General features: G+C 38.9%; 1 protein-coding gene across 1 annotated transcript in view; it reads right to left on the bottom strand.

Annotated features, from left to right (window-relative positions):
* The window catches only part of LOC111571615 (arf-GAP with dual PH domain-containing protein 1), a 40124-nt gene that overhangs the window by 14358 nt on the left and 11429 nt on the right, over positions 1-14337 (bottom strand). The window contains exons 2-3 of the mRNA XM_023274869.3: positions 8342-8469; positions 1912-2003 (exon numbers count right to left, since the gene is read on the bottom strand). Of these exons, the coding sequence (XP_023130637.1) occupies positions 1912-2003; positions 8342-8469 (220 nt within the window). The remainder of the gene's footprint in view (positions 1-1911; positions 2004-8341; positions 8470-14337) is intronic.

The following is a 14337-nucleotide window of genomic DNA, read 5'->3' as shown; positions in this document are numbered from 1 at the left end:
ATTTTCATGAAATTCTGTGGGAGGAGGGCACAAAGATAGATGGGACCACAAACTGAAAAAATGACTAGGAACATCAAGACTGAAAAAACTTCAAAACTTAACATATGTTGGTACAGTCTGTGCTGTACAGCAGCCTCCAGATATTATTCAAATGCATGTATACAGAGCTTTGATGATGTCAAAAAAAATCTTCAGCTGGATTAATTCACTGTGATTCAACATTTTAAAGCAATAAAACATGAAACAGCCCAAGGTGGGGGTGTCTGGGTGCTTTTTGTAGGCCTTTCTAGCCTCAAAGACACAAAGAAACTGATGTTGAAGTGATATAGGCAGTCAGAGGCGTAAAACAGTATACAGTGTCTCAGTTTACAGTATCAATGACCACTTTAGTATTTGCATCACTTTAACAGCTAGCAGCATGTAGTGTTACTGTGAGTCACATTCAGTTATATGCAGGATGGCAAGAGGGCTGTGGAGCTCAACGATACCCAATAATACAGATATAGGACTCTCAAGCTGCACTAATATATACTATACAACCCTTTACAATGGTTTTGGTGCGCTCGCACTGTGCTCAAAATTTGTTTCTAAAAGTAGAACACAGCTATTTGCTGCTAAAAGCTACAACAACTCACTATACAATATTTGTCCAACACCAAAGTAGAAAAGGACACATTAGCTGATGAGCATAGCTAAATATTTAGCTGCTAAATTACCAGATGTTTCCCTTAAGACTTGGTAGATACTCAAACAGACTCAACAACATGTCTCTTAGTGCTTGAGTATACTCCACAACTGTATTTGGTATCTGTAATTCTGTAAAAAAAAAAAAAAAAAAAATGAACTACTTGCTCTTTCTTATTATGAGATTCCATGAAAAAGAAATTCATGCAGCATCTTTATGATATATCTTATCTTTATGATCTCAGCTAATTACTAGCCAGTTAGCTCCTGTTGGCTACAGCAACTAAGAAGAACACACCACTTCTCTAACTTCTTTCTATTTATAGAGAAGAAAACAGCAGTCAAAATATGAGTGAACTCACAGCCACATTTGATATTTTGTTCCATATAGGTTACATTGTATATTGACACATATACTGACATTTAAGCAACGCTGGTGCCATCATGGAAGGCCAGTCAGTTCAGAACTGATATTTAATAACAAGAAAAAAAGATATAGTTTCAAATTTAATACCATGATAGGTAGATTTGGGACTAATTGCAATCACTATATTGTCTTCAAAACTACTTTGTACTCCAAAACCATAGTGGTCAGCTCAGTTCGCACAAATTAGTTAGCTAACTAACTTGTAAGTTAAGCTAATTCAGTGTTAGCGTTCAATGTTTTTTTTCTCATTTTTGATAACATAAAACTTGTACAAAAATAGTATTAGAACTAAGCTATATACATTGCACAATAATAATAATCATCATTTTTATGAAAACTTTACAAAATCCAAGTGTCAAAGTGCTTCATAAGGCAGTTAAATAAAACAGACGAGCCATAAAATCATCTGAACTTAAAAGGCAGACAAAAACACAACATGGCATATAAAAAGCAGCATAGTGCGAGAAACGTATAAATCCTCCTGAAAGAAATAAAAACAGCTAACATCAAAACAAACTTAGGTAAAATGTGGAAAGGATGTCTGATTAAAATATGTTTTAAGAACAGATTTAGCAGAGGTCACCAACTCAGTCGACCTGATTTCCTCAGGCTGATAGTTCTGTCCCCTTTAGTTTTCAGCCCTGACCCTGGAACAGAAAAACTTACAAGTATAGGTGGGAGAGGCAGTTAAGCACCTAAAAAGTGATCTGTAAAGTTTTCAAATCTGTGGTAGAACATACTGCAAGGCTGCCCCTCCAGTATTTGTGTTTTTAAAGTCAACTAAATCGAGGAGTACTTACTTGCAGTCAGTGTGTGTTGGTCTGTAGTAGAAAGCAGGAACCTTCTGCTCATATTTGGCCTTGGCTGCACTGTTTCCCATCGCGGCCACTAACTGAAAGGGAGACAGAAAACAACCTGGTCATCTAGATACTGCTCACAGTTGGATAGTCACTTCAGTAGAATACAAAGCAGTTCCCAACACTGACGCATTTCAGGTGGTCAGAATGAGTGGGAAACCACACAAATTACATCTAACAGCGTATTCAAGCAGTTGTTTATCAGCTTTATTTTAAGCCCCTATCTATAGTGTGTGTGTGTGTGTGTGTGTGTGTGTGTGTGTGTGTGTGTGTGTATATATATATATATATATATATATATATATATATTTACATAAATTCTCTTTTTAGTCATCATTATTCTTGTTGATGTTGGGAATATGGTTCCCCTGTTCCTTGTTCTGCAAATGTTCTTTTAAAGAAATGTTATAAATAAAAAGCTTTAAAAAACAACAAAACATATCTATCAAATTTAATTTGTGAAGCGGATGAATTTAGGGACATATCTGCAATAAACCTTGTAAAAGTTATTCATGATCGTAATCCAAATCTCACAGAGAATGTGCAGTTTTTGTGAACCTACAATATTTCTCCTTGAACTTTCCAGATTTATAAATAGGAAAATATAAATCCCCAACAGTTAGGATTTTTCAGAGCTGATCCACATAACCGCTGCCGTGACATTTCAAGGTAAAAGAACTTAAGATTGGTGACAACAAACCTACAACAGGAGGAATGAAAATATACTAGGCTGTAGCACTGAAAACCTTCAGTATAACAGACTTTGTTCACTTGAAATTAAGGCGTCTGCTTCCCTGTGGGATTAATTGTGGAAATGGCTACGCTGCAGTGGACATTCCCTCGCTGCCTCCATCTTGTATTTCACCAAGGATAATCCCTGAGCCCCGTCCAGCAGGCTGAATCCCTCGACACACCTCTCCTCATCCTCCCAGGGCCTCTGGGACTGATGCAGTTTTGAGGCATTTTCAAGAGAAGGTCAAATAGCAGCCGAAAAATTCAACCCCAGTGCAAAAATCTAAAGAAAATGACTGAAATTTGCATCTGCTGCCACAACTTGACACCTTGGATATAACACTTCAAACGTGCTGTCAATGACATGAAAGCAACTATTTCTGTGTCATTTAGTGTAACCAGCTCTACTCAGTATCCCCTTGATGTAAATTGCTCACCCCTTCACACTGTGAGCCGCATGCATTTGCAGAGCATGACATTCAGTTACTGTTGAATAAAATGAACAAATCTCCACGAGAACGTGATTTACATGGCAGCAAGAAATGAGGCCATGTAAGCCTGATTTTTCGTCTATGCTCATATAAAATGAGTAGTCAGAGCCTCATTTCTCAAAACATGCCGACTCCTACATTCACGCAGTGGCAATGATGTAATTTGTGATACATTCATTTGCTTGTATGCATACAGGCCCATTTACATAATGAGACTGATTTTAATAATGTTTGTTGCTACACTGCAAATATTACTTAGAGTGTCAAATTTTATCTGAGCAATGAGAGTCCCGGATTATTACAACAGAAATGCTAGTCTACAGCAAATATGATAGAAAAATAACACTTAGGTTGATAGATTTGACTGTAAAATTGAGGACTGTATTTCCGCAATGTGGAACTGACTGCAGTTACACCTACGTACCAGTGGGGGTTTGTTGGTACACCTGGTTGAGTTTGGTTTTAAAGCATTGTGTCAGCATCATTGTGTTGAATTTAGCTTAAACTGTCTTTATGTAGGGTAAATGAAGCCGTAGATTTAAGCTTTATTTTGTCAGACATTGTCCGCAGTCTATATTCCCAAAATAATCCCTGCAGCACATGCTCCAACTTTTAGTGAATTTTCTTGTGTATGTCTTGCCTTTTCGTTGTTCTTAGAACTGCATCTGTTTGATAATGCCTTCTCAAGATGATTTATATGAATTATGAATAAATATGAATTTTGTATCATTTTAACTTCTCCAAACTGCTCTTTTCCACTGTTCTCCTCCATGTCATGCTAAAGCTACTACTGTCGTGCTTGGCTTTAATCTTCATAAGCTGTAAATACAATTTCCAGAGTAAAATACTTATCTCTCTCAAGAAAGGTTAAGCTACAGATAGCTTCAAGGGCTTGGCAATGACTGTTTCAACAATCACATCCCACAGACATTTGCTATGACAGAGGAAATCTATAGGAGCTGAGCTTATTCACACAACTGATGTCGGTACAAAAATGAAACTTGGATAACGTATCTGGATAAGTGCAAAACTGAGCCTGACTGGTACCTGATTTTTGAGGCCAACGCTAATTTTGGAGACTAACAGTTCCGATATCAATGTGTTGAACCAACATTCCTTATCTACACTACTGTTCAAAAGTTTTAGGTCACTTAGAAATGTCCTTATTTTTGTGTTTTTCAATGAAGAGAACATTAAATTAATCAAAAATACAGTCTAGACATTGGTAATGTGGGAAATGACTATTCTAGCTGGAAACGGCTGATTTTAATGGAATATCTACATAGGAGTACAGAGGAACATTTCCAGCAACCATCACTGTGTTCTAATGCTACATTGTGTTTGCTAATCGTGTTGAAAGACAAACTGATGATAGAAAACCCTTGTGCAATTAAACTAACACATGAATAAAAGTGTGAGTTTTCCCAACATGCATAATATATACGCTAGAATTATATAGAAGACAAGCAACGACAGGGTCATTATTAACTTTTTAGCGATGTTTTTTACAAACTAAGTGAAGCTACCACTTGACTCCACACTCTGTTCAGCTGTGATATGTACTCTGCTACATGTGCTGCAGACAGTGCTGAGAGTTTCGTAAGCAATTTTCAGCATTGCGTTCTAAATCTTTTTTTATAAATGGCAACATCTTAGGCGACATATATACCAATACCGATATATCTGTATTAGACCAATAATACTGGTCAGGCTGAGAAAAAAAATCAACAAAACAATCCACGTGTACTAGCAGGAACGCTAGCTAAGCAGTGCAGCCCATACAGCAACACTGCTTACATTAACCTGGGATGTGACATGGTTATTGGCAAGCCAGCTGCCCTGCCTTGCATATTTAGATTTTGAGATCAGAGTAAATTCTGAGATATGACAATGCATTTAAATACTAGTTGTAAAGGCAAAGACCAATTGGACATCATTAACCAGATTAAATATATCAGTGAAAGGTTAAAACCAGGTGTAAATGGCGTTTTAGTGGCATTATTACTGCAAGTCAACATGAAGCAAGATCCCCCCAGAGACCACTGAGGAATTTACACTGTTCTTGGAAGAAAATGAGTGAGGTTCAGCTAATAACATGAATACTCCTGTGGCTGTTAGACAAAAGTGGCTCATCTGATCACTTGCATTTTATTAGAATGGGACCACAACCGCTCCAGAGCTCTCAACAATCCTCTCAAAATCCTCCCAGCACTCTCTCAACTACAGTGAATAATATTTAAGACAAACAGACATCACTAAGTCTTCACAATCCTTTTTCCCCCAGCATTCCAATCAAATCCATGCATCCAAATCATCTAATATGTATGCCTGTGTTTGGGTTTTATCTCCGAACAGTCAGTGCTCCCCTTCCATCTTGCTTTATAACACCTCCCCATTCTCCCCGAAAGTCAAGTCCCCAATACATCCCAATTATTGTCCTCCCACACCTTCAGCATCCTGTTTTTCCTCATGACTCACATCAGCATCACCTCCCCCAGAGTCCTCTTTGTCACAGACTGGTGGTAGTTCAGCTCAGATGCAATTTCATACAAGGGACAACTTTACTTATCCCCTGGAGGGTCGAAGGCAGAAACTCAAAACATGCATTTCTGTGTTTACAATTTTGCACAGTGCTCATATTTCTTGCCGATGTATTTCTGAATGGGACAGGATTGCAAGGCACACAACAAATCAGCTTCTTTTTACTCACAAGAGAAAAGTGTAAACCATTATTTCACTACTGGACTTTATTGATCCCTGCGGTGAAATTTTCTCCTTCCAACAGGACGTCAGAGGTCAGGGTGAGCCTGGCGATCAATGCTGAGGAGATGATCAGAATTTAGATGGCTGGGTACAGCTATCACAATCAATCAAAGCAGCATTAACAGACTGACACTGGCTATATCAAGCCAGATGAAAGTCTGACCCTTTTCATGCAACCTATTGTTCTAAATTTCCTAAAAAAGCTAAGACTTATGCACAAACACAGAGCAAAACGCAAATAGCAACCAGCAGTATGAGACGTCAGCAAGCAGAGCTGCTTTGGATTTTAAAAAATCCATCATTTCCTGTCTTTTCAGCCACATCGCTCCTCATCCTTCTTTATTTTCTGTCATATTGTTAAGCAAATGTCCCCTGACTGGGTTGTTTCCATAGAAACAATAGTGATGTTTTAGATTCTGTAGTCATCATGGCCTTCGTACATAATATGTCTGTATTCTATGCATATTCAGCATGGTCACATATCAGATATGCATTATGGAACACATACTGGGATTTACATTCAATTAGTGTGAAGAATGAAGACTATGAATGCAGCCAGAGCGCATTCAGATAGATTCAAAAAGAAAAAGTTCAAAATTTAGGGAAATAAAAATTTTTCGCTCCTTCAAGAGTTAAAAGATTGATACCAATAACTTCTTGGGAGCCTCTGCTGTTGCCTGACAAGTGGCTTCACCCAAGAAACGGTCTGGTACATAACCGCCTGTAAAACTAAACACTGTTTTTACAGTTTATAGAGCATCAACTGGTGAGCTTTCACATTTACAAAATGGAAAACATCTCCTCTTACTTTATTGAAACACCGACAACAGCGACTCAGAAAAGTTTAGAAAGTGCAGGACTTAAGTAGCATCCTGCCGGTATTACTTCAACACTAAAGTAATACTGGTATAACAAAACCATTTTATCCATAACATTATCATTGGTTATCTACATCTGTTGACAATAAGTGGTTACAGTTTTACAGTAAATGACTATTCTAGCTGGAAACGACTGATTTTTAATGGAATATCTACATAGAGGTACAGAGGCCAATTTCTAGCAACCATCACTCCTGTGCTCTAATGGTACATGTTGTTAGCTAATCGTGTTGAAATGCTAATTGATGATTAGAAAACCCTTGTGCAATTATGTTTGCACATGAATAAAAGTGTGAGTTTTCATGGAAAACGAGAAATTCTCTGGATGACCCCATACTTTTGAATGGTAGTGCATGTGATTTAAAGAAAAAGTGGCATGTTTATCTATTTTCTCCATTTGCAGTAGTTTTCTCTGTGTGGTCCAAGCTTGTCATATGACTCATGAACAAATACACCAGTCAAGTTGGGTCAGTTAAGTTTTTCTCAATCTGAATCAAAGTTCTGACAACAGACAGCATTATATGCTGTTAAGGGCCTTCAGGCTAATTTATGATATTGACCTTTATATAAGAAAAACTGACACGACAGATAAAGAAAAGAGTTGTTTAACATGAAGTTTGAGTTTGCATATGTTACTGAAAGCAATGAAAATGGAAAAAGCTGAAATTAATTTGATGCTAATTTAAAACTCTGTTCACTGTTTTATCATCGCAGTGATTTATTAAGAGGTCTGACAGTTTTTTTTTAGGACATTCTAGCACATTTTAGAAATTGAGCTGAGTCCAGTACTGTCCTGATACACATCCTGTGCTGCACTTTATAGTAAAGGATCTCCTACTGTATAATATTGTCTTGGGAATATCCACAACTGTCACATTCCCATGACCCGATCCCATCTAACACTGTGGAGGTGTAGTGTGAGCAGCATGTTAGCAGAGCAGCTATCTTTGTCTGTCTCTGTCTGTACATAATGTGTTCAGGTGCAGTGCAATGCTATACAAACGTACCTAACAGAGAAGTGAGAACATTTTAGGAAAAATTATATTCTTGAATGAAAATCATTGCCATATATGTTGACATTTTTATTGTATTTGGTGGTGAAAGTAGCACCAAACATTTAAAATTTTGGGGTCACTTAGAAATGCCCTTATTTTTGAAAGAAAAACATTTTTTTCAGTGAAGAGAACACTAAATTAATCAGAAATACAGTCTAGACATTGTTAATGTGGTAAATGACTATTCTAGCTGGAAATGGCAGATTTTTAATGGAATATCTCCATAGGGAAACAGAGGCCCATTTCCTACAACCACCACTCCTGTGCTCTAATGCTACATTGTGTTAGTTAATGGTGTTGAAAGAGTCATTGATGATTAGAAAACCCTTGTGCAATTATGTTAGCACATGAATAAAAGTGTGAGTTTTCATGGAAAATATGAAATTGTCTGGGTGACCCAAAACTTTTGAACGGTAGTGTACGTAGATGTAGATTTTTCCCACAACCACCGTACCTCCACTTCGCTGGCATCCCACGTGTCCTGCACAGACTTGACCCGGCTGATGTGGGGGATGCTCCGGTGAAGGAGCGAGCAGGCCTGGCAAACAAACACACCCAAGGTCAGCGACGCCCAATCCGGCTCTGCGGGAGAGAAAGGGAAGGAGGGAGAGCCGGGGGAATGAATTAGACAGATGACGCAGGGAGTGCAAACATGGAGGTGAAAGGAGGCAAAGTGAGTTTGGGGAGAACGACGAAAAGGGAGGAAATGAAATTTGGGAAAGCGGTACGGGAGAATGACGGGGGAGAGATAGAGGAGAGATAAAGGAGGAGGGGGTGAGAAAGTCTTGTCATAAAGGTGCCGCAACAAAAAGAACAGCAGCTCAAGCTTGAGGCTATAAATACTGAAAGTGCTGATGCCAGTGCTGTTAAGGGGTGATAGAAGCAAAGTAAATGAAGCAAATATTACAAGGGACTCTGCTTGAGTGTGTCCCTGGCATAAAAGCGGAACAGGGCTGCAAAATATGATTTTGGGGAAATCCTATTTAGTGTACTGACAGGAAACAGACCACCTGGGATCTGATTAGAACTCAGTGGAGGTAGTTATCAGGTTAGTTACAACATCAGACTCACATGCATGCATGCACACACATAGTCTCATCAGCAGTCAGAGAGAATGTGCATAAAAGGAGAAGAGCTTTCTCTCTGCAGCAGCATCCATGGGTGGTCAGCAAAAGGTAGATTTGAGTCACTGTATCACACGCACACTTCGATTCTGTTCATGCAAATGAAATGTTGAAAGTCAAGAGACGTGATGTGTGACAGAGACAGGAAGACAAGAGTGGAGTGAAAAACTAAGCATCAGACACAAAAGAGAGACTCACATACAAATACTACAGATGGTCTAACTAGTGGATGTTAAAGCTCAGGAGCTGTAACCAAAGAAACACAGGGAAAATTTGCTAACTGACTAGTAATGCTGGCAGCTGATCAGTCAAATGGCATCATCGTCATTGCTGTTTCTCAACTTCAGATTTTTTCGCTCTGGATATGGCGGTGTCGATGGCTCCATCACCTTCTTCCCAACTGTTGGCTGGTTTACCGACTTTGATGGTCAACTGATCTTTATTCTAGAGGCATCATGATATTTTTGTTCGTTAGTGAAATTTCCTGCTTACTAGTGGCCGGATTGCCATGAAATTGGGAACTTAGATTCACAATCATCTCAGAATAATGTGTAATAATTTTGTGATCTCACAATTTTCTTGTCTAGCACCATTATCAGGTCAAAACTACATCTTATGCTGCAGGAGGGAGAGGGGGCATGGCCTTACCGTCATTGAAGGATAATTATATATCAGCACAATTAAGACCCCTAGTGTGCTGGTGTAAGCCCTCTTATGTGGCCAAATGGAAGACTATAGAGTTATCAGTAACAGACAAACCAATACAATCACTACTGGGCCATGGGGGGAAAACTAAAGAGACACCACAGACAACAAGCCAATGTATAAATCTTTCTTTGAATGTTTGGGGGGAAGTGATCAAACGCTTCCAGCTTTTACATGAGGTGAAGATACTTAGACGGCCGGCATACCCAGAGTTCAAACCAGCAATTCTGGATCAGAGGTTTAGGAAATGGACTCACTGTGATATTACATCCACATGCAAGATTGTTAAAAAAGGAAAACTTTTCCTGCTTCAATAACTTATGTGAGATGTATGGCAATCACAAGTTCTTTAGGTATTTGCAGCTACAGGACTATTTTTGTAAAACAATAAAAGGATGCAGCCCATCTGCAGTTATCAAACATTCATGAATGCTTATAACTCTGGCAACAATAAAGGACTCGTAAGCAAGCTATACCATGGCCTCACCTCTCTGAAGATGGACACCACAGACTATGTGAAGCAAAGATGGGAGACAGAGCTAAACATAGAAATAACACAGGACATGTGGCTGAGTGCCTGGAAAACACAGATATCCTCCACCAACTCAAAGACATGGAGGAACTTTTGTTGGAAGAATTTAATTTGATTTTTTTATCACCCCTAAAGAAAAATCAAAACAAACTGGCACCCAACACAACTGCTGGAGGGAATGTGGAGAGGTCATGGCTGATCACACTCATATATTTTGGTCTTGCCCCATTATCCAGGTCTATTAGAGTAAGGTGACAAGAATTATATAAAAGGTCATAGGTTTTAATATCAGCATGACATTTATAACTCTTTAGCTTGGGATCATCCTGATGGTTAGAGCACAAATGATGCTTACCTCCTTAAGATTTTGCTGTAAAAAAAAAATCACAAAAAAACTGAACGAAATTAGTTTAAAAAATAATTCTAACAAATTATTTTTTCCGTAATTAATCGAAACTAACACGTTAAAGTCCCTAATTTAAAGTAAAGCAGTAAAGCTGACATATTGATCAATTGATTAATAGCATCTGCACACATATCCACCAAAATACCATCTTTGTCTACACCATTTACAGTGTTGTTCGCAGTGGTAGTGGTGTTGCCGGTTTGCCTACATTTCTCAGTAGCATGGTGGTACCAGCACTGTTTTCTCAATCAAATGGCTTTTCAGTGTGAAGTTCTTTCATGGATCAGGTAGTACTGTAGTGTCCACACAAGCTACATTTTCCTGAGCATTTCTGAACCAACAAGCACTGTGGAGCTTTGAGTGCAGTTTGAAATAAATCAAGGATCAGTCCACGATGCCACCACCATATATGTACATATGCATAGCAGACAGAAGCATATGGTAAGCCATTTTAACGTTTAGTTTGGCTATCCAGAAATAAAACTTTATATCATCACTATTTTGAATATACACTATCGTTCAAAAGTTTGGGGTCACTTAGAAATGTCCTTATTTTTGAAAGAAAAGCTTTTTTCAGTGAAAATAACATTAATCAAAAATACAGTCTAGACATTGGTAATGTGGTAAGTGACTATTCTAGCTGGAAATGGCTGTTTTTTAATGGAATATCTCCATAGGGGTACAGAGTTCCATTTCCAGCAACCAACACTCCTGTGTTCTAATGCTACATTGTGTTAGCTAATTGTGTTGAAAGACTAACTGATGATTAGAAAACCCTTTTGCAATTATGCTAGTACATGAATAAAAGTGTGATTCTTCATGGAAAACATGAAATTGTCTGGGTGACCCAAACTTTTGAACGGTAATGTAATTATATTATGACTGATTGTGATTGATTTGTGTTCCGGTTATCTATTTTGTCATTCTGACAAGTCAAAACGACAGACATATTTGTAACTCAGGCTGGACTGGTGAAACTGATATTTGCAGATATCTCAAATGCCATTATGACTGGTCTGAACTGTTGTACATGATGCTGGTTTCACATTAGATATTGGTCCAAGCAAAGACTTCGAACAGCAGAAGTAATGCTCTTTGCTGTGGTGAATAACATCATTAGAAAATGCCCTGAAATAGGAAGAGCTCACCAGCAAAGTAATTTGCAGAGCACAACGACCTCATTCATTGGAGACTTGTGGTTGAAATTCACTAGAACTGGAGCCTCAGGCTGCTTTGACATGGCAGTAAAACGACTTGTCATATGCGGTTAGAAAATAAATATGAAAATATTAAATATGAAAAGCACGACATCCACGCTTCCCACTTGCTGTAGCTTTTAACATAACTACAGACATTTGCAACTTCGTTTCAGTGTGTCACAGCTTGAATCCAAGATATCTGTAATTATATTTTGATGAGGCAGAATTCCAGTTAGTCATTTTGACGAGTTAAAACCTAATTTAACATGTCTAAAAAGACAAAATGGATATCTTGAATTGTAGGAAATTAAAGATATATTAAATTAAAATTATGACTGGTTAGAATTAAACTGGATATTGGAAACTGGAATTACAGCTAGTCATAAATCTAATAATTGAATATGCAAGGTGCACTGCAAATATCTCCCCATACACATGCATGGTAAAAGCAACCTCATTTGTCCTCGGAAGAATGAGATTGCTGATATGTGAAATGTTCTTTTTAACCAGAAGGAATCGAGTTATAGATATCTGCAATACACATGCAGGCTATTATATGCTTACCACTAGTCACAATGATGGTAGTCAATAGTTACAGTGTAATTACAACCAGTCAAAATGAAATGACAACATCTGTAATTTTGATTTTGGATAGCCAGACTCAGATGTTACATGATAAAATGGCTTGCAAATGAATGAAATTAAATGTAAAAATCAATCAATAAAAGCAGCTTTTGATGTATTTGTTTCATGTTGGTGTAGCTGAATTTTTTCTGGTGGTGAAGCTTCATGTACTGTAGAGGAGCTGCTATCTTAGCTCACTATGCTATGGCACTTTTGATAAGGAGCCCATAAACTATGAACTGTACTCTTAACAGATGACATTTCAGCCGACATATAAGCTGACAGCAATATGTTTCATAAACAATGTTAACCACGCTAATGTATAATTCACACAGTGTCAATGATGATGGAATGTATGTGGGCATATATTGAGTTATGCATAGCTAACACGTGCACAAGTGTCCTCGCTGGGTAACGCTCAAAAGTCTTTCTCTGCAGCTGCCATTTCTCACACAAGGTGGCCCTCAGCATGGTGCAGCACAACCATGTGAACACACACACACACAAACTGTGACAATGTGTAACACACCCAGGAGAATCATATGAAAGCCAAAGGAGAGCAAAGGGTAGAAGAAGGCAAAAAAAAGAAGGGAAAAAAACACCATTCCTGCATTTCTCTGTTCTCCTGAGGCTGCAGAAAGCATAGATGGAGATGCCACAGAACCCAGTTGGGAAACAGCGGAGGAGAGAGGAGGAGGCGATGGAGGTGGTAAGAGGAATGGTAGAGAAATGATGTGAGCTCGTAAGATCCCCCGGGAGTGTTAGCGGCATCTCCGATAATCTCCCTTCAATTTATCTCTTTTAACCAACGATGAGCAGGCAACACTTTTATAAATGTCAACTCATCCTTTAATCATTCTGGATTGTGATCAAGCACAAAGCAGCGGAGCTTTGATGCGAATGAATCAAACCTCTTCCTTTTTATGGCAGTTAGTTCTCTTTCTTGCCAACAACACACACACACACGCACACACACACACACACACACACACACACACACACACACACACACACACACACCAACACGACCAACCCTGCTGACACAAAAACACACAACCAGCCATTCGGCGGTGAGGTCATCGCTGTCTGAGTCAGGCCTTACTGAGAAGCAAGCAGCACTCACAGAGATTACTGTGGCCGCATGACTGAGTAACCACACACACAGACAGACATGCACACACACACACACACACACACACACACACACACACACACACACACACACACACACAGGGCTTTCTCTTCTACATGCTGGTCGAAGATGTTTCTCAACAGGATTGCTGTGAACAACAGATGCACATTCGTGGTGAACAGGAGGTGGGAAACTCCTGATGTAGTGTGACTCCGCTGGGTTTTTTTTTGTTTTTTTGTTTGTCTTTCCCCTTCACAGTGCTTATGCTGTTTGAGACATGCTTTTTATTTAAGGAGCTGCTGCGTGGTCCCTTGGGGAATTGTTTCCGAAAGAAGTTTTGCTTGTTGGGCCGAGAGACAACAGAGCTTTTGATTGAACCTGTGGCGTTACTGCAGGCAGATGTAGGATGGATGAATGAGGGGGCATTTATATTCATACAATGGCGGCCCCTGTGCCTCGGAGCGTTCGCAGGCGCTTTTCTGCATCGCTTCATTTGTATGTGTAGCAGCATCCACGAGTCAGTCAGCGGCTGCATCATGGTGGGGGTTAATGACTAGACAGTAGGGCCGACTGAGGTTGTGACCCTCTCATGTCTCGGTGACACTCCTCACGCTTTTACTCCGACAGCTTCATTTTTAGATTTTTTTCAACTTTGGCATGAAAAAGGCTTTGTAAAATGACAACAATGCCCGAAGCTGAAGGTTTCATTCATTTCTAATAGGCAAAAC

This window comes from Amphiprion ocellaris, chromosome 18 (genome assembly GCF_022539595.1).
Source record: "Amphiprion ocellaris isolate individual 3 ecotype Okinawa chromosome 18, ASM2253959v1, whole genome shotgun sequence".
Taxonomy (NCBI): Eukaryota; Metazoa; Chordata; class Actinopteri; family Pomacentridae; genus Amphiprion; species Amphiprion ocellaris.
Note: the sequence above shows the minus strand (reverse complement) of the source record. Positions and strands in the feature narration are given on the sequence as shown.